This window comes from Anas platyrhynchos, chromosome 1 (genome assembly GCF_047663525.1).
Source record: "Anas platyrhynchos isolate ZD024472 breed Pekin duck chromosome 1, IASCAAS_PekinDuck_T2T, whole genome shotgun sequence".
NCBI lineage: Eukaryota > Metazoa > Chordata > Aves > Anseriformes > Anatidae > Anas > Anas platyrhynchos.
This window is the reverse complement of record NC_092587.1, coordinates 187,020,887-187,038,640: the sequence shown is the minus strand read 5'-3', so window position 1 is coordinate 187,038,640 and position 17,754 is coordinate 187,020,887. Positions and strand designations below refer to the sequence as shown.

Sequence of the window (17,754 nt, the reverse complement as noted above, 5' to 3'; positions counted from 1 at the left end):
GGGAAGTTCACGTAATCTTGACTCCCTCTAGTGGGCAGCGTTCTCAACGAGACACTGGGAAATGTGCTCAATATTAAAATCTTTTTCAATATTAAAAGTTTTTATTTTCATGGTGAAGGTCTTATTTCATTTTCATGGACAGACAATGCCCTTGTATACTCCTCCACTCATTATCGCTCAGTTTGCAATGTATTTTTTTAGTATCTTTATTTTTGTCATGTCATTGATTACCTATGTGAATACTTATACATTAGCAGATGGGACATCCTTTTTATTCTGTGCTAAGAGCCTCTTCTGTTTTCCATACTTTCATTTGCATAGCCTTATAATCCTGAAATTCTACAGTTTTCTTAAATTATTATTTAATTGCATTTCAGGTACCACCAAAGTAAACCTCGTGAAGATCCCATCGACTGCTTCCAGTCCACGAGACACTGCTCTAGCAGCAGTTATATGCAGCGCACTTGCGACAGTGCTCTTGGCTCTTCTTATTCTTTGTGTTATCTATTGTAAGAGGCAATTCATGGAGAAGAAACCCAGCTGTAAGTTTCCAGTTATTACTATTTCTTTGTAATATTCATATATAGGTATTAGGTTCACAAACCTTTCCACATATGAATTAAAAAAAAAAAAAAAGGATTGTTATGTCTACATGTCTACAACATTCAGACATGTTTAGCGTTGAGATGAACAAGCTAGCAGAAGCCCAAGACTATATATCCAGTCACGTCTGCTGGCTCAAGTGAAGATGTTCTAGCTCCTACTGAGAAAATGCTGTGCAGATGTCCAGAAATAGTTTTGCATTCATTCTGTAACATACTCTGTTAAATGCTGCAGAGAGATATTTGGACCATTGGGTATCCAACCTGGGATGTCATTATATAATTGCAATAACAATGTGGAAATACCATGATGAAAGATTTGTGTGTCACATGCCATTGTGAAATACTGATGAGCTTGTTGAGATAATGAATGTGGCCAATGGAAATAGCAGAATTTTCAGTAAAGATTCGTTTTTATGGGATTATTCAACAGCTTGCATATCATGAATATTTTCTGGCACTGAGTTTAAATTAAGAAAGAGAAAAGTTGAAAGCATTCTAGTTCCCATTTTTCATTTAAAAAATATTTTATGACGGTATTTTAATGAACCCTGGATGTCAAACAATAATATGAACTTGGAAGAATTGATGTCATCACTGTATACAGCCCGAACAAAAATACAAAGATTTAGAGGGGAGTTGTAAGAATTGTTCCTAGCTTAGACAATATAAGTTTTAACCTTTCCAATACAAGTTTTAAAAAATTTAGACATAGCAAATACAAACTTCAGTTAGTGAAATTTAATAACTCATTTGCCCTGGCCTACAGTTATACAGATTAAATGAAGTCTGCTGTTAATATAAAGCTCCTCAAGGTAACATAAACAAAACCCCAGTGGCTGAATGTAGAAAATTTCAGATTGGAATCACTGAGAATCATTAACCACAGAGAAAATAGAACAGTGAATATGATATCCTCTCAAATCATCATCAAAATAAGAGCAGATGTCTTCTTACGAGAGGCTGTAGTTGAACCAGCTGTTGTAGGGTTTGTTGCAAAATCTGTGGTTTGTGTTATGTCAAACCCCGTCATCATTGTGGATCCTTCGGGTGGAAAATGTATGGAAATGCCGTATATTATGACATTTAAGTGTTCTTTGAAGATAGGAGACTCTGAACAGGAAAAAAGGTATCATTTGCTAATATATATTTTTATTCATTTTATCCAAAGGGTCTCTGAGATCACAAGACATTCACTACAATGGGTCTGAATTGTCATGTTTTGATAGACCACGGCTAAATGAGTATGACCACAGAACTTGTTGCCAGTGCCAGAGAAGCACATCACAGACATGTGGTATGTTAGGTCTATTTAAAAGTCACTTTATGGAACAGGAGTAATACAAGCAGCAGAAACTCATGATGAACATTTATCTAACAATGGAGTTGTGACATTTAGCTTTCACTGCAAAGCAAACATAGTCAAACTACCACGTGTCCTAGGCTAATTTCACAATGAGAACATAGAATTGCTAAGTAGTTATTTGGTTATGATTTTTTTTTTTTGTTTTCATTCCAATGACCATTCACTTATATAAAATCTTTAAATGTCTATCTCATTTCATTCTGGTAAAAATAGCACTGCATCTGCCTTGGAGACTTAAATTGGTATGAAGGATTTCACAGACAGTAAGAACATGATACTAACTCTAAAGGACATTCAAAAACCTGAGCAATTCAAATCACTGAGATTTTGTGAAGCACTATCAGAACAGATGCATTTATGATATTAATATGTATATAATTTAACACAAGAACACAAGTTTAAATAGCCTAGTATGTTAATTGTCAGAATGTGGTACTTCCTCTTGCATGTACCTAACTGAAAAGTAAATTAATTTAAGAGGTGGATATTCAGATTATCTTGACTGGCATCTGTATTAATCCTGGGGGAAGGGCTTGCCTTTAATAAATAACTATTTTTAAAAGTATAAATTAACTATTTTTTGCAATAAGAAAAGTATTTCCTCAATCTATATATTATAGTGTAATTAGTAAAATAATACTCAAGTTTGAAAGAGTACAGAGACTAAGTTTATACACAGCTTTAACACATTTAACATTATTAACTCAAGTTTCATTCCCTCAGGACCAGTTCACTTGATTCCATCACTATGCTGTGATGAGACCTGTAGCATGGAGCACAGCAGTCACAGTTGTGCTTTCCACTCACAGACTACACTCAATGAAAGGTAAATTACTTTTATAAAAGTCTATTAAACGTTAGCTATTTTGTATGCAAATTAATGTTTTTACAGGATACAATAGCTGTTTGCAATGGAATAAAGGATTTTCATCCTGCAGCCATATCCTCCTGTTCTTTGCAAAAATGGGTTTATGGTAAAAACATCTATCAATAAATGAAGAAAAAAATATGTAATGTTTAAGTATTATTTAATAAGTGCTGACATGTTACATCAGTTTCTCTGAAGTGAGTATTTCTCTCACAAGTAGAGAGAAGTATTCTTCCTCTTACTCTATGGTACCTTAGAGGCTTTGGTGACCCATGTTCCTCCTATGGGTTATCAAGGTGCTGTATAAACGGGTGAATCTGGAGGGATTAAGATACAGTTTAGAATTGTCATGAGGATTTTCTTTTTTTAGAAACTCTAAATGACTGTGAAGCTTAAAATATCTACTGTTTCTGAGTTGCTACCAGATTGTAACCATTATTTTCTCCCAAACAGATGAAAATAAATACAGTAGTATTTCTTCAAAACGAGCTAAATATATAAAATTTATGGTGTCATTCAGAGTTTCCTGGTTACAGATATTAACACAAGATGTATTTATTTCTTTTAACTGGAATTGTTTTCCATACCGGGTTTAAATTGCTTTCCAGCTGTTTTGTTCCTCTGGCCAAATGTAACTAAAACCATAGGAGCAGCTTCTTCATAAGTATTGCTTATGCAATAGTTAGGTTTGTGACTTAAGTAGATGTAAAATACTTAAATTTTCTATTGCAACTTGTTTAAATACCAGCAAGTTTGAGTCATCCTTTTATACCACCAAGGCTGACAAATTGAGAGTTGTGTACTTTCTGAAAGGTCTTTTGGTTGAGGCTTTAAAAATAAATGTCATATCCATGCTATGTGGACATCAAAGATCTGTGGTTCCTTCCAGCAGAAATGGAGTTTGCTCCAATTTCCTTTGCCAAAATAATGTATTTCCTTCAATTGTGGTGCAATGTCCTGACTTCTACCCTCATCTATAAAAATGCTTTGTGTATATATCTAAGCTGTTAAAGCATCATCTTTTGGAAATGAGTAAAGCTACTTAAAATACGCTATAGGCAATGTTAACATGGGATGAGTTTTGGACTCACAAATTGTTATTATATATCGGATTTAATATAGCCTTTACATTTTTATAAATCCTGTAGATGGTTTTCAAAATAAAGTATGTTACTGTATAATTTCTTGTTAATATTTATTTTGGTGTACTGTATTAGGAAGCATTACTGGCCTTTCAGTAGAGATGGGCATGTATAGTGCTTTGAGACATGTCAGTATCATGGTATTTGAGATCATTGAGTTTCTACTTCCACTTTCTTCCATTTTTCATAAAATAATTCTTATAAGAATTTAAAATCCTTGCCCTTCTTTAACATTAGGCCCTTTCTACGTGAAAGAGAATTGGAGGCAAACTTTTTTTGTTCACATTTTGAAGATTAGACAGAAGGAACTGAAAAATCTGAAGTGAATGGATGTTCAATATGAAATCATGCAAATAGAAAAAATTTTAACCAGTCATGTGGTCTGTTCACTTCCCTCAATCTGGTGCCACTTTTTTCTTTTACTTCCATTAAATATTTGTCTATATATTGTTAATATTTGTTAATATATTTATTAGATGTTAATAAAAGAAAAAAAACCACTAGTGTTGAACATTCCATACTCTTCCTCAACATCTTTTTTGCTGCAATTTAAGCTCATTATGTCTTATCTTAACCCTTCTCCACACACAAAAATTAGAGAACAAATAAATCCCTTCCTCTTTGCAACTTTTTTTTTGTATGTGAACACTACTACAGTACTTTTCATCACATTCCCGTTCTTTAGACTAAACATTCCAACTGTGTTTCATATTTTCTATTTTAGGCATCCTTCTTTACCTCTAGCAGCAATCTCCAGAGCTCTCTTCATTTCCAGGGGAAGGATAAACTGGCTTCCCTTTCAAAAGAATTTTTTTTGGACAGGGTGCCTCTGGAGTGCTAACTTAGTATGACCCTCTTTAATCTTTTTGAAATACCTGTAACTGCTATTGACAATAATTACTATTATTTTCTGGAATGTTCTTGAATCATGTGTCTTTTTCATCTGCAGGGCTTCTGATTCTGTTGGAGAAATGATTCCTACCTTCCTTGGTTCTCTTTCACACTCCGCCTGTGGAGACATTTCAGATGCTTGGCCTCTTATGCAAAACTCAGCTTGTTGTGACAGCATTTCTTTCTGTGAATCATATTCAGAACTGACTGGAGTTGCTGCAAAATCCTGCAGTCCGGAGACTGAAAATGCAACTACTGTTGAGTCAGATAATAACCAGGAACTAAGTGATGTACTTATTTCAGCTAAGTCTCTTGATGGAAACATTGCAAAGTCCTTTGAAATCTCCGAACACAGAACATACATAGAAGTTTCATCACTTCAGAATGCAGCGGCTGCTGAAACCCAGCCAAAGACAAAGTGTAATGGAACAGCAGATGACTCTACAGAGTGATAAAGAGGTAAGGAACATAACTACAAAGAAGGAGTGAGAATGAGTCCTGCAGACAGATAGATAAAAATAGAATTGTAAGAAGTTATAGGGTTGTGTTTCTCCATAGGTTACACCTAGCTGTCACTGAAATAAGCTAAAACTCTTCAAGAGAGCCAGCAGTTTCACATTTTAAAATGATTGACTGAACTTGAAAGGTGTAATTACTCCAGGTGTAATGTGAACCAGAATAAAGGGGTAAGCCTGTACATCAGTCAGTTTTTATCAACTTTTCTTTACATTTCAGAGGAAAAAACTCAGTCTTATTACCAAACTATTATGTGAGGCTAGTCCTTCTTTATGAGGGAAGAACTGAGGACTTGTCTTACACAAACCATGAAATACAGGCAAGTGTTCATCTAAAAATAAAGAAGCACAAAGCCTTCTCTGTGAAGTTCTTATGGAAGTAAGAGAAACAGACAAGAATCTCAAATGTTTTAAAATGTTGATTGTGTTTCCATGTCATCAGATAAAACATTCCATGAGTTTGTCCATAAAATATAAATATAATTTAATCTATAAATGCTCGGTTTTCTAACTCAGAGAAAACAAAAGTCTCAGGTCAAAACAAGAAGAGGAAATAAACACTTGTCTCTACTGTGTAACAGTGTAAGCATCACAGAAATTCAGTCTGCTACTGTTGTGATCATTGTATCATTTATATTAGCTGTGCTTTGCTTTTGTTGGTTTTATTATTATTATTATTATTACTAAAAGTTACTTTCTACTATTGAAAGTAACTTTGAGCAACAAATAGCTAGTCTGTGAAAGGATCCCCAGGTATGGCACGTATACTGGTGGTGTTATTCACGGATTATGTAGGCTGTGGCTGGAAAGCTGAGGTAGTCTTCTGAACATGAACACAGAGACAGGAACAGAAGCATTTGCCACTAATATTAATAATCCACCACATTCAATTATGCTAATAATTATGCTATCTGTAATTATGGAAATTTCAGGTCATCTGCAGAAATAAAACTGCCTTCCTTTGATCCTCTTCCGTTCGGTTTGCATGCCACTTTCATGTTGTTCCTAAATAAAAAGTAGAAAGTAATTTAAATAAGAAGTAGAAAGTAATTAGTATTTAACAAAAATATACATATGCTGGAAATATGTAAAAAAGTTAATTCTTTGCAGATCAAACTTTAATCTTTAGATGACATTTTCAAGAGGAGAAAAGGGAGATAAACAGTGATAAATCAAGATTATTATTTTTTTTGCCATTGACTTCAATGGAACTTACATGTGACCCTGAAAATCTATTGCTATCACTAAAAATATCAACCTGATCTAGGTTGCACATAGGTTTTTCAATCTATTGTTTACAATTCACAGTTTGGAAATAAATAGTTTTCTCTGTAATGTTGGAATACGAATAGTTATTGTCTACCACAAACATCCTGTGTGTCATTAAGCAGTTGTCATAGTTTCATTTTGGAATATGCCAAATATTGTATCAGGTGGTAGTCATATTCTCTAAGTACTTATAAGAAAGGACAAGGGCATGGCTATAAATGCAGATCTTAATGCTACTATTTCACAGTTTTTCAGAGGCTATCAATGGAGGTTGAATGATCCAGTGAGTTTTAATGGACTAGAATTCCATATTGACAAGATAAAAAAAAATCAAAAGATCACTTACGTGTTTTTTCCCGCTAAACTGAGCATTAACTTAAGCCCTATGTGATTAACGTTATTTCAAGTTCTTCTAGATGAAGGAACCATAGAATTTCATTAAACCGTTACAAAAATTAACTTATATTTCATAGAATCTTTAAGGTTGGAAAAGACCACCAAAATCACCTGGTCAAGCCATCCCCCTACCACCAATGTCACCCACTACACCATGTCCCCAAGCACCACGTCCAACCTCTCCTTGAACACCCCCAGGGACGGTGACTCCACCACCTCCCTGGGCAACCCGTCCCAGTGCCTGACTGCTCTTTCTGAGCAGAAATGTCTCCTCATTTCCAACCTGAACCTCCCCTGGCACATCTTGAGGCCATTCCCTCTGGTCCTATCACTGGTTACCTGTGAGCAGAGGCCGACCCCCAGCTCCCCACACCTTTCTTTCAGGCAGTTGCAGAGAGCAATGAGGTCTCCCCTGAGCCTCCTCTTCCCCAGCCCAAACCCCCCCCAGCTCCCTCAGCCGCTCCTCACAGGCCTTGTGCTCCAGGCCCTTCACCAGCTCCGCAGCCCTGCTCTGGACACGCTCCAGGGCCTCGATGTCCTTCTTGTACTGAGGGATCCCAAACTGAACACAGGACTCAAGGTGCATCCTCACCAGAGCAGAGTACAGGGGGACGATCACCTCCCTGCTCCTGCTGGCTGCACTGTTCCTGACACAAGCCAGGATGCCGTTGGCCTTCTTGGCCACTTGGGCACGCAGCTGGCTCATGGTCAGGCAAGCATTGATGTAGCACCCCCGGATCCTTTTCCTCTGCACAGCTTTCCAGCCACTCTGCACCAGGCCTGTAGTGCTGCATGGAGCTGTTGTGGCCAAAGTGCAGGACCCGGCATTTAGCCATGTTGAACCTCATCCCATTGGCCTCTGCCCATCGACCCATCCTGTCCTAGTCCCATTTTCATCTTACTTCTTATGTGTAAATTGTAAATTTTCTTACTGATTCATATATGTATGTATAAATCTTTATCGGTATGTCAAAATCATGTATTCTTTGATTTTTTTTTTCTTATCATGTATTAATACTGAGATTTCTGTATAATTCCAAACAAGTAACATGATTTGGGTAGGTTAGGTTTTTGTGTTTTTTTTTTCTTTAATAGTCTTTACTGAGTCACTTTATACAGTTTATCCATATATCTTCCATATTTCTGATTTCTTTATTGCATCATTATATATGTTTGTTTGATTGAGAAATTTCAGCAGCATTTAGTGCACTGGACCAGGACTAGGCTTGCTTGACACATATTCTTAGGTGTGCCTCTAACTTAACTGTACAACTCCAAGAAAATCATCTCAGTTTCCTTCATTATATTCCATTTACTCTTCATCTTTTTCATCTTTTTGAAATACTTCGAGAGAAGTCGTTTTAGTACATGTGTATGGATTACAGTCTTGCATCGGGCCATACTTTGTTATTATATTGCCAAATAAATAATAATGTGACAAAATCAGAAGATACAGGTTCAGTCCTTAGGTTTAAGTGAATTTTCACAGTCAGCAGTAAGTATAGCAGTATTTTTTTTAGCATTTAGTCAGGTACAGAAGTACATACAGTTGTTTTATGAGTTTACATAACCACTGTTCTATCAATTTCTTTTAGGAAACCAAGCTACTTCTCTCAGCACTAAAACAGAATGCTTCCGTAATTCTCCTCTGCTGATTGTCATTAAATACGGTCTGGTCTTCAATGACACACAGTTTCAAAATCAGCTGGAAAAAAATGGCATAATTTCACACATTGCAAGCAAGCAGTTGCATCTGAACCAGAACAGCTGTAAAATGAGACTTGAAGGAGCATCCTAGGAGAACCCTGAAAAGTGGATTTGTGACCTTTGGCATCCTTTTTCTTTTTTTTTTTAAAGAACCTTTTATTCCATAAGATTCTCAAAAAGTCTAATGGAGTGAGCTTAAAAGTGTATGTAAATACTGCAAAAAATATAAATAAGTTAGTGTGTTTAGATGGGTGTCTTAAATATGGCTACAGATGTCAGAAGGCCTGGGACAAGACTTCGCCAGTTATTCTGCTTGCAGATTTATGCATGCATTTGGATTTTTTTTGTCTGGTTCTAGTTTTTAACTCAGTTTCCTGCTGTTGAAGGACTTAAACATTTCTATTTATCCAAGGATCATCTATTGATAAACTGAAGCTTTTATTATATATTACATCATAGTCAATAAGCTAGTTTGGGGAGTTAAAGACTTTGCATGTTACAATATGTATGATTGAAGTCCCTTCCATCCAACTATTTTGTTTGTGGGAGGGAGCATTGTTTTGTTAAATGTAGCAGGAGATTAGCTTTAAATTAGATTAGGTTAATGAAAGTCAGCCGTATAGATAGGGATGTTGTGTTTAATTGGTAGTCCCAGTGTTGGAAGACAGCACTTGTTGTTATAACATGTATCTTTTGGATGTTGAAATATGTGTAATCAACTCACATCAAAATGTCAAACTACAGCAGGTGTGTCATCAAAGTATTCGTAAGTGAGACCTATGACTGATTTTTTTGTTAGTAATGAATTATTTTCTGCGGCCAAGCTTCATTGTGACATAATTGACTCATTTAGTAGGCCTTCTTTTCTTTTTATTCATGTCACTGTCTCCTTCTCATTGTAGAATTTTGTGTAAATTCAGTTTGTCCATACAAAATATGAAAATGAATTTGTAACATTTTTTAAAGATAAATTATCTTTTTTTAAAGATTTTTTCTGAACTGAATCCTCAAAGTTATGTGCATGCCTAGTCAATTATCACCAACCTTCTGCCCTCCTTGTTCCTTAAGATGTTTTTAACTGCAGTTTGTTGTGCCACTTCCTATAATACCGTTTGTTCTGCAGCCATTTTTCCCTAAAATAGTGTTCACTTCTGTGAGCAATCCCAGTAACCTCCGATGATTCATTACATTCAACAGGCTCAAACCTGTCAGTTGTGACCTCTAGCAATTATTCTTTAAAAATACCCAATGTGCCTTGACAAAAGCAAAGCAATCAGCAAAACAAATGTAATTTTGCAATAAATATTACTCATCTTTCTGCACATTGTTCATATGGCACTGGAAATGATGAGACCATAGTTGTGTTCCATAATGGAAAAAGGCTTTTGCTTTGAAGCACCCAGTAGAAGATTGAACCTGTGCAAGAAATAGCTTGGCCCAGTGTAGGCAGCCAAAATCAGTGAGCTTATTCATGCATGTAGAAATGTTGAATAACAGTTCTCAAATTCAAACCAAAGTGAACCAACTACATAAGGGATTTTTTTAAAGTAGTAGGTACTACCATTTGATCACTGACATAGTAGAATAATATGCAGTTATACAAGGAGAATAGTTATACAACTAAAAACTGAAACGTATATATTCAAATAAGAGTAGTTTTGAATAATTTCTTTGGATGCTTTTGTACATTTAAGAAGAGTTGAAATATTATTTTTCACTACATTTGCATGAAGAGATGTGTGCTTCTTTGTATATACTTTGTAAATAGAAAAAAAAATCCAATGTGCATTTCATTGTATGGCAAGATATTTTTAGAACATGTGGAGATTTAACTTTTCATTAATAACAGTTCTTCAAACAGCTTTGTTCAAAAATGTTGCCAGCATCTGCCACAGTAAGTATGTTTCCCATTGGAATTTACACTTTGTACAATTGTTTTTGTCCGGCAACTCTAGATGAGATGAAACTACTCATTTCTTCAAATGAGTGACAGATAGCTTGAGAGCAAATTGGGAGGAAAAATGAAGACAGTGTTTTTTAAATATATATGTATATTGTGTATATACTTTTTTCCTTAATTTAACCAAATTGGTCTTTTTTATATTGCCTGTGGCAAGCAGTGTTGTACATGCCAATAGAAAACATACACTACCACCGCATTTAGACTGCCCACATATCACATCTAGGGGCTTACAGTGCTGTTTTAATTACTCCTTTTAAGAATGTAAATTAAAACCTTGTATAAATCATTTTGTAATACTTTTTTTTTTAACTTGTGAATAAACTGTTACATGAATCGGTCGTCACTTGTCAATTTCATATTAATAATAGCATTCTATACAAAGTTAGTGGTCAATTTTATTATTTTGAGCAGAATTCCATATCGATTTAATTTTATTGAAATTACAGAACAATTTGGTACCTCTCGAAGAAGCAATGAGTTAACATCAAGCTTTAGAGTGACAATACTTTCAAAGGTTTTCTTCTCGAGAAAGGACAAAAAAAACGGTGAGCACCACCTTTAACTGCCTGTTAATGTCTTCAAAGACATTGGTTTTCTTTTCAAAAAGAAAACCAAGTACTACACGCAGTAGACTGCTTCAGATAGGTGATGTAAATAACAAGTAGCCATACTTTTGAAACAGAGAGGGATGCCCCAACCATGGCACCTGACTACTACCAGCAGAGCATCTGCTTGTGTTGCATTGCAGCAGTAAAGGGTGGTTTCAGACCTTGCTTGAAGAAATAGGGAATATTGATGGACTAATTACCAAGGATTATCTAGGCCTTTTCCAGAATGTTTATATTTAAACAATTAAGAAAGGGATTGCATGGTTTGACAAACAAGAGTTGTGAGCTCAGAGGAATGAATGTGAATTGATAATTAATACAACTGTGATTTCTATGGCAAAGACATAAGAGGCAGTGAATGGAAGCTGAATCTAAATAATAATGATAGGTAATATAAAGTCAGGATATTTATGGTGGAGAATGTGTAGCACTCTTGGTTTTATGGGAAAGTGTGAGATACATTGAAAGCTGCACTGCCCCTGTCTCCTCAGAAGGGACCTGTTGCTTACTCCAACAAATTTCAGATTAGTTCTTATCTGTGTATTTCTATTACTTTGTTACTTTCTCAATTTTTTTTAGAGTTCCTTACAAAGCCTAACTGAGTTTTCAAAAGAGGCTTTTTATTTCTTAGCCGTTTATGAATATCTTCATGGAGAGAATATCCTTGGAGATCTCTTGATGGCATGAGCTAGTCTCTGGCAGGCGAAATTAAGCGGTTCCAATCTGGGTGTAAGGCACGTACTTTAACAAGTGTAATTAACATGCAGAGCAGTTAGTGATGAATTCTGCATGAATTCATCAGTTCATGGTACAGAATTCATGCATGTTTTTTAAGATTCACGTTAGCTTCAGCAAAATTTATGGGTTTGATGTGGAAAGCTGAGGGTGAATGTCTACAAAAGGCTAAGCCATGCTGAGACCCACAGCTAAGCTGAGCAAGACAGGTGCTTTGGCTGTATATAAACACACACAAAGATGTCCTACAAATACTGACTGCAACGTCTCTGGAAAAAAAAAAAAAAAAAAAAAAAAAAAAAAAAAAAAAAGATTAAAAGATTTTGACTCATCCTTTTCCTATACAAGGCTGGTCAACAAATTGGTCTGGCCATGTAACGTGCAATGGCAGAGATGAGGAAATTGTCTTTACAGGCCACGATAAATTGATAAAATCTGTAAGCAACACTTCAGTGGAAAAGGCTTACGCTAGCATGCTCCAAATAAAGGATCCACACAGTCCTGGGAATGCTTGAGCTACTTTTATTTATTCACTTGGCTATTTTGGGTTGATAAAAGTATTCAGGATGATAAAAGTTTTCCAGGTAGCAGAATGAAGATCACAGATGTAGCTGGCAAGCGTTGAAAAGAAAATATTAAAACCATCATCAACAACAGGTAACTGGAAAGTTAGGTCACAGCAAGAGGGTCTGCCAGATCCCAAGCAGCCAAGTAGCTGTAGACACTTAGACAAGCAGTGAAATCAGAGCTTGCACACAGTGGAAAGCACATCAAAAAGCAGGTCAGTATTTCAGCCGGGGTGAGTGCCTTAATGGAGGGGATGAGATAACTGAAAAGCCCTGTGACGCTTCGCAGGTCTGCACAAAGCAGCAGGAGGTGCGTTTATTGCTGCTGTACCCCTCTGCACTGATAAAGGCAGCTCCGTGACTCCCAGCACGGCCGGGATCACAGTGGCATCGCCCTGCCAAATGTAAAAATGAAATAAAGAAGAAAATCAAGAGAGAAACGGGGATTGAAGCAGGTGTTTATGTTATTTGCAAGCAAACTACAAAACAAACTGTGTGTGCGTTCTTAAGACTATCACACACATTTGATTGTTATCAGATATAACACAAATGTCATCAGCAAGGCTACACTATTTTAATCCACCCTACCAAAAGAAAATAAATAAATAAATAAAAATTTTCCTGCTTGCATTGCTTTCTAGTGCAGCGATGTTTCCTGCCCTTTCTGCAAGGTAGGCCAAGCCCTTAATCCAATACCACTCATCCTCGCATGAGTTTAAGATCGCATGGCTTTCCCCTTTGTTGTGGGCTCTTTGAGGGCCTTCGGTTTGCATTCCTGTGAAGTCCCTCCAAGCAACAACCTTCATTCCTTTAATTAATCCTCTCGCTGGCTGTGGCGGTGGAGGTTGAGCTCGCTACCTGCAGCACATTCCACTTCAGACACTGCTGCTTTGTTTCAGCCTTACACAAACGAAAAGCACTGAAGCGAGCGAGCGCTGTTCCCGGAGCCACAGAGCAGGCTGAGGCTGCGTACTGCACAGCCATACGATGCCCACTCTGTGCTGGCGGGGTGCAATTTCATCCATATTTAGTTTTGGTGTGAGCGCTGATAAAACCCACTGGCTCCCCGCATGGCAAATGAGCCCTTTTGATGACATCTGATAAAGCAGTGCTTTCAGCAGGGTGAAATAATGGGGGCTGGATGTGGAGCAGGCCTGCTGCCCCCCACAAGAGCAGCGAATGATGGGATTAGTGGGAATGTTTCCTAATAATATGCTGATGGGGGTGGCTGGTGGGGGCACACTGTGGCTCCTAACTGGTGACACCACTTCAATGGAAGGTGATGTTGAGGAAGATTTAGCTTTTCCCATCATTTGATTTTTTAATCCTTCCTTATCACAGTTTAATATTGTTGGTCAGTCTGATAAAGGGGAGTTTGGCTTGTTCAAGAGGTTATAAATGAGATTTTTCTAAAGCATGGGTGGAAAAGCACTCACAAATAACGCAGCTTGCAGGAAGTTCTTTCTCCGAGCCTCAGTCTTTGTGACGATTTCTGTTGCTGCTGCCCAGCTCCCAGTTTCAGTCTGTGGATGGACAACTCACCTGCTACTCAGCATGCAAAAATTGTCATTATTGTAGGCTCAACATATCAACTTCCATGCTGTAATCGATTAACCGGCAGCACTGAGTTAAAGCCTGGAAAAAAAATGAAACCACTATAATTCAAGAAATCACATTGATTTGCCCAAGATACGTATCAGACAGTTCATTGGAATGTAATGGTAAATATAAATACAGAGTATCCGTGTGTTCATAAGCATATATTCTACAGTGGAATAAAATAATAACCAATTTAAAAAAAAAAAAAACTTGCAATTTTTTGCTCTTCAGTAGGAACATACCAGAATATTCACTGAGTAAATGCAATTTCTCCACCAGCATCAGGAGCATCTCAAGACCCTGGTCCATAGGAGCCATCTGAGACAGGGCACACAACCCAGGAGAGGCTGATGAGCACCAGGTGACCCCCAAATAATGGCCGGTGAAGGCAGAAATGCGTACGGCTGCATTCACCAAGTGACCTAACAGCCCTGTCTGCACACACCCAGAGGCTCCCAGCCATCGTTTTCACCAGGTCTCCACCGACAACTGGATTTTAAAATCCAAAGTAAAGGCTGAGTCCACAGCTACCTTTTCCCTAACTTCACGTTTACTTAAACTTGCATGAACTCTGCACCTGCCCAGTGCAAATATGTATTTGCAAGAGGACAATGAATTAGCAGAATAGCAGCATTTACTGAACCATTTCAGCTCATACATTGCAAATGCCCTTTCTTGTGTACTTTTGCTGACTCTTGCTACATAAGGTAGCAGAGTTTAACCTGAGGAAATCCACGTATCTGTTGGGCAATTTGGTTCACTCTGTTCCAAGGGGAAAAGAAAGTTGTTGGCCAACGTGATGCCATTCCATGTCGGTAGACCCAACAGCACTGGGTCCTTTGTCATCAATACCGCAGATTCAGCTTCACCAAACTTTATTCCTAAGGATGTTCAACAATAAAAGCCAAGGGGACCCCACATCTATTCAAGGGGGAAAAGAGCTTTCTGACTGAGATGTCAAAATAGACATATAATGGTCTACCAAATAAAACTTGCAGTATGTTTTGTCAAAATTCCTCCCCTTTTTTTTGAAGTTTTGAGATGACAAATTGAAATAAATAATAATAATCCTTGCTTGAAAAAATATTTGCATGATGAAAAAATACTGTGGAATCACATAAGAGCATTTCCTCCACGAGGATTCATGCAGCTATCCTCTGTGTTAAACCCTAAATAATTTGAAACCCTCAATATTAATTTAAGATCAATCTTTAGCTACATTTTAAACTTCAGTTTATTATTATTATTATTATTCTTGAAGAGGACTAACCTATTCATGTGGATGAAAACTCCCCAAAATTATTTTCACGCATTTTTAACTAGCAGGACGGACAGACTCAGGCAGACAAAACTAAGCCTTTCAGATGATAAAACACCTATTGTCTTGATGGGATAAAAAGAAGCAAGCCTGTGGGTTCAGCTCACCCTTGTTATTTCGAACAGGCTCTGGGACCTGCAGGGAAGAGCTCAAGAATGCCATAAGTTATATATCCTGTGGCTTTCAACAACAAATAGATAGCGTTTGAGTTTACTCAAGGCATTGGCAAGTGCTGTATAAGAGATTCCCGAAAATATCTGTCCACCAGATGATGCTTCCTAATGCACACAATGCCATCGAGCAGGTCTTGCTGCAGTTACAACTAGAGGATTGCTTTTCCTAGAGCAGAAGCCTTTTCATTTCCTTTCTGTTGCAGCCTGCTACATCCAACCTGCACTGCCAGTCTCCCAGCTGTGCAGAGACCAGCTGTAAAGGAGTTTGGAAGCCAAAATACCCCTCAGGATGCAACACTGCACCTTCTGCAGGCGTATCACTGTTTTAATTGAAAGCTAGAAGCAAAAAGAAAGAAATATCTGTTAGCTGGAAAAAAAAAAAAAAATATATATATATATATATATATAATTATATATATATATGAGATTTTAGGGCTTTATATATATATATATATATATATGTAAGATTTAGGACTCTGCTTTCTGATTGCTTACTCACTCTGCCTGTAGTTCAAGGTCTTCAGCTGCTGCAGCTCTGAGGATGTGCCTGCAATCCCCACACGATCCTAGGGAGCAGAAGTTACCTTTCCATGTGGCCTTGCTATAATTTATCTGCAACAGCTGAAGGAGGTGTAAATGCCAGGCAATCTCTGTTCTTTCCCCAGTTACCTCATTTTGGGGGGGACAAAAAAGGATTATCTCTATTTAAATTTTGCTTGTTACATTACTTAAAAGCTCCCCTTAGTGAGACTCTGATTTTATTTTCTCATGGAATAGAAAAGTGCCTTATCCCCAGGCCCAGGAATCAGGCCAGAAACACCCAAACATCCCCAGCCTACGCCAACAACCCATTCTGCAAAAAATCGGTCCTTGTGTCGTGGTTTATGGGCAGTTCAAACAAAAAAAGAAGGCAGCTGGAGACAGGAGGAAATAACTGCACAAAGATTTACACTGCGGAGACACTCAGCAAAGCGCCCACTTGGGTGTGAAGGTTTTGCCAAATAACCTCAGGCTGCTCAGGGGGATGTGCAGGAAGGAAAACCCCTCTGATCACTGCAGTTCTCCTGCCCCTGGTGCATACCTGTCACTGGAGCTCCTTGCTCTTGATGGAGACTCGGTTTTGTGAAGCAGGCACACACAGCACTGACCCCTCGTTCCTGATGCACCTGGGTTTGTCCTTGCACCCCCCCACCTCCTCCTTTAGGGCTCTTCCCCTCCTCCTTTACGGCTCTTCCCCATCATTCTGCTTTATTCATTTCCCTGTCGCTGCTTCCATTTGCTGGCATTGCTTTGCCTCCTTTTCCCCAGGTGTGTTTCCCATTCTCCTGCCTCCCCTAGCTGGTCCCCTCACCTATCACCACCTGAAAGCAGAATTTAAAGCAGGTTTAAATCATGGGGATTTCATCAACCTAGGAGATGTAACAGAGTGCACAGCTGTCTCGAAGGCTTTGTTCCCATGTCAAACCAAAGGAAATAAAAGAAGGAAACCAAAGGAGATACAGGTGCCCAGTGGCAGTGCCAGCTGCTCCCTGTGTGGTGCTCTTGGAAAAGCAGTCAGTGTGAATGCAAAACTGACCTGCCAGGAGTCCGGCCGGTTGGGTTCCTTCTGCCCACATCAAAAATGAATCTAACAGCCGAGCTTAACAGCTTAAAATGGTGATTTTTAAGCACTGGCCTTAACTGGGATTTTTGTTCTCTGTGAGAACTAGAGGTGGGGATTTTGTCACAGCAGCCGATAAGAAAGAGCCAACCAAATGGATTCCTAACAATTGCCAGTATTTTACTTACCCTAAAGTGCTGCAAAAACTTCTATCTATTCCAGCAAGGACATGAGGGAATTGTGATGGAAACAAAAACCTGCCTCCTGTTTTTGTCCAGAGCTGTCACTTTCTCTTCCCTGAGATAATCGTGCTGCAAAATATTACAGCAAAATGAGCGATTGTTGGCATCAGATCTGTTTTGCATGCTCCTGATGCAGCGTTTGCCCTCATGCAAGGAGCAGGTGAGCCAAGCGGCTGCATCCACCCATTGCTGGG

At 38.0% G+C, this 17,754-nt stretch overlaps 1 protein-coding gene and 1 long non-coding RNA gene across 7 annotated transcripts in view; one reads left to right on the top strand and one right to left on the bottom strand.

The window, feature by feature from the left end:
* Positions 1–11,057, top strand: part of TNFRSF19 (TNF receptor superfamily member 19) — a 64,046-nt gene extending 52,989 nt beyond the window's left edge. For all 5 annotated transcript variants that reach the window (XM_005022576.6, XM_072032672.1, XM_027469238.3 and 2 more), the window contains 5 exons: positions 378–542; positions 1,774–1,899; positions 2,692–2,794; positions 4,928–5,328; positions 8,645–11,057. In XM_005022576.6, coding sequence (XP_005022633.2) covers positions 378–542; positions 1,774–1,899; positions 2,692–2,794; positions 4,928–5,321 — 788 coding nt within the window. In that variant the 3' untranslated portion in view covers positions 5,322–5,328; positions 8,645–11,057. The remainder of the gene's footprint in view (positions 1–377; positions 543–1,773; positions 1,900–2,691; positions 2,795–4,927; positions 5,329–8,644) is intronic.
* A 68-nt stretch (positions 11,058–11,125) lies between these two features.
* LOC110353270 (uncharacterized) lies at positions 11,126–17,461 on the bottom strand. Of its 2 annotated transcripts, XR_005263611.2 has the most exons (4): positions 16,800–17,451; positions 16,218–16,339; positions 15,498–16,054; positions 11,126–14,263 (listed from the first exon to the last, which is right to left on the bottom strand). It is a non-coding gene; the product is annotated as an uncharacterized lncRNA (long non-coding RNA). The 2 variants fall into 2 exon arrangements; XR_003500724.3 differs by lacking the exon at positions 11,126–14,263 and having other exon boundaries at positions 14,275–16,054; positions 16,800–17,461.
* Between the last annotated feature and the right edge of the window lie 293 nt (positions 17,462–17,754).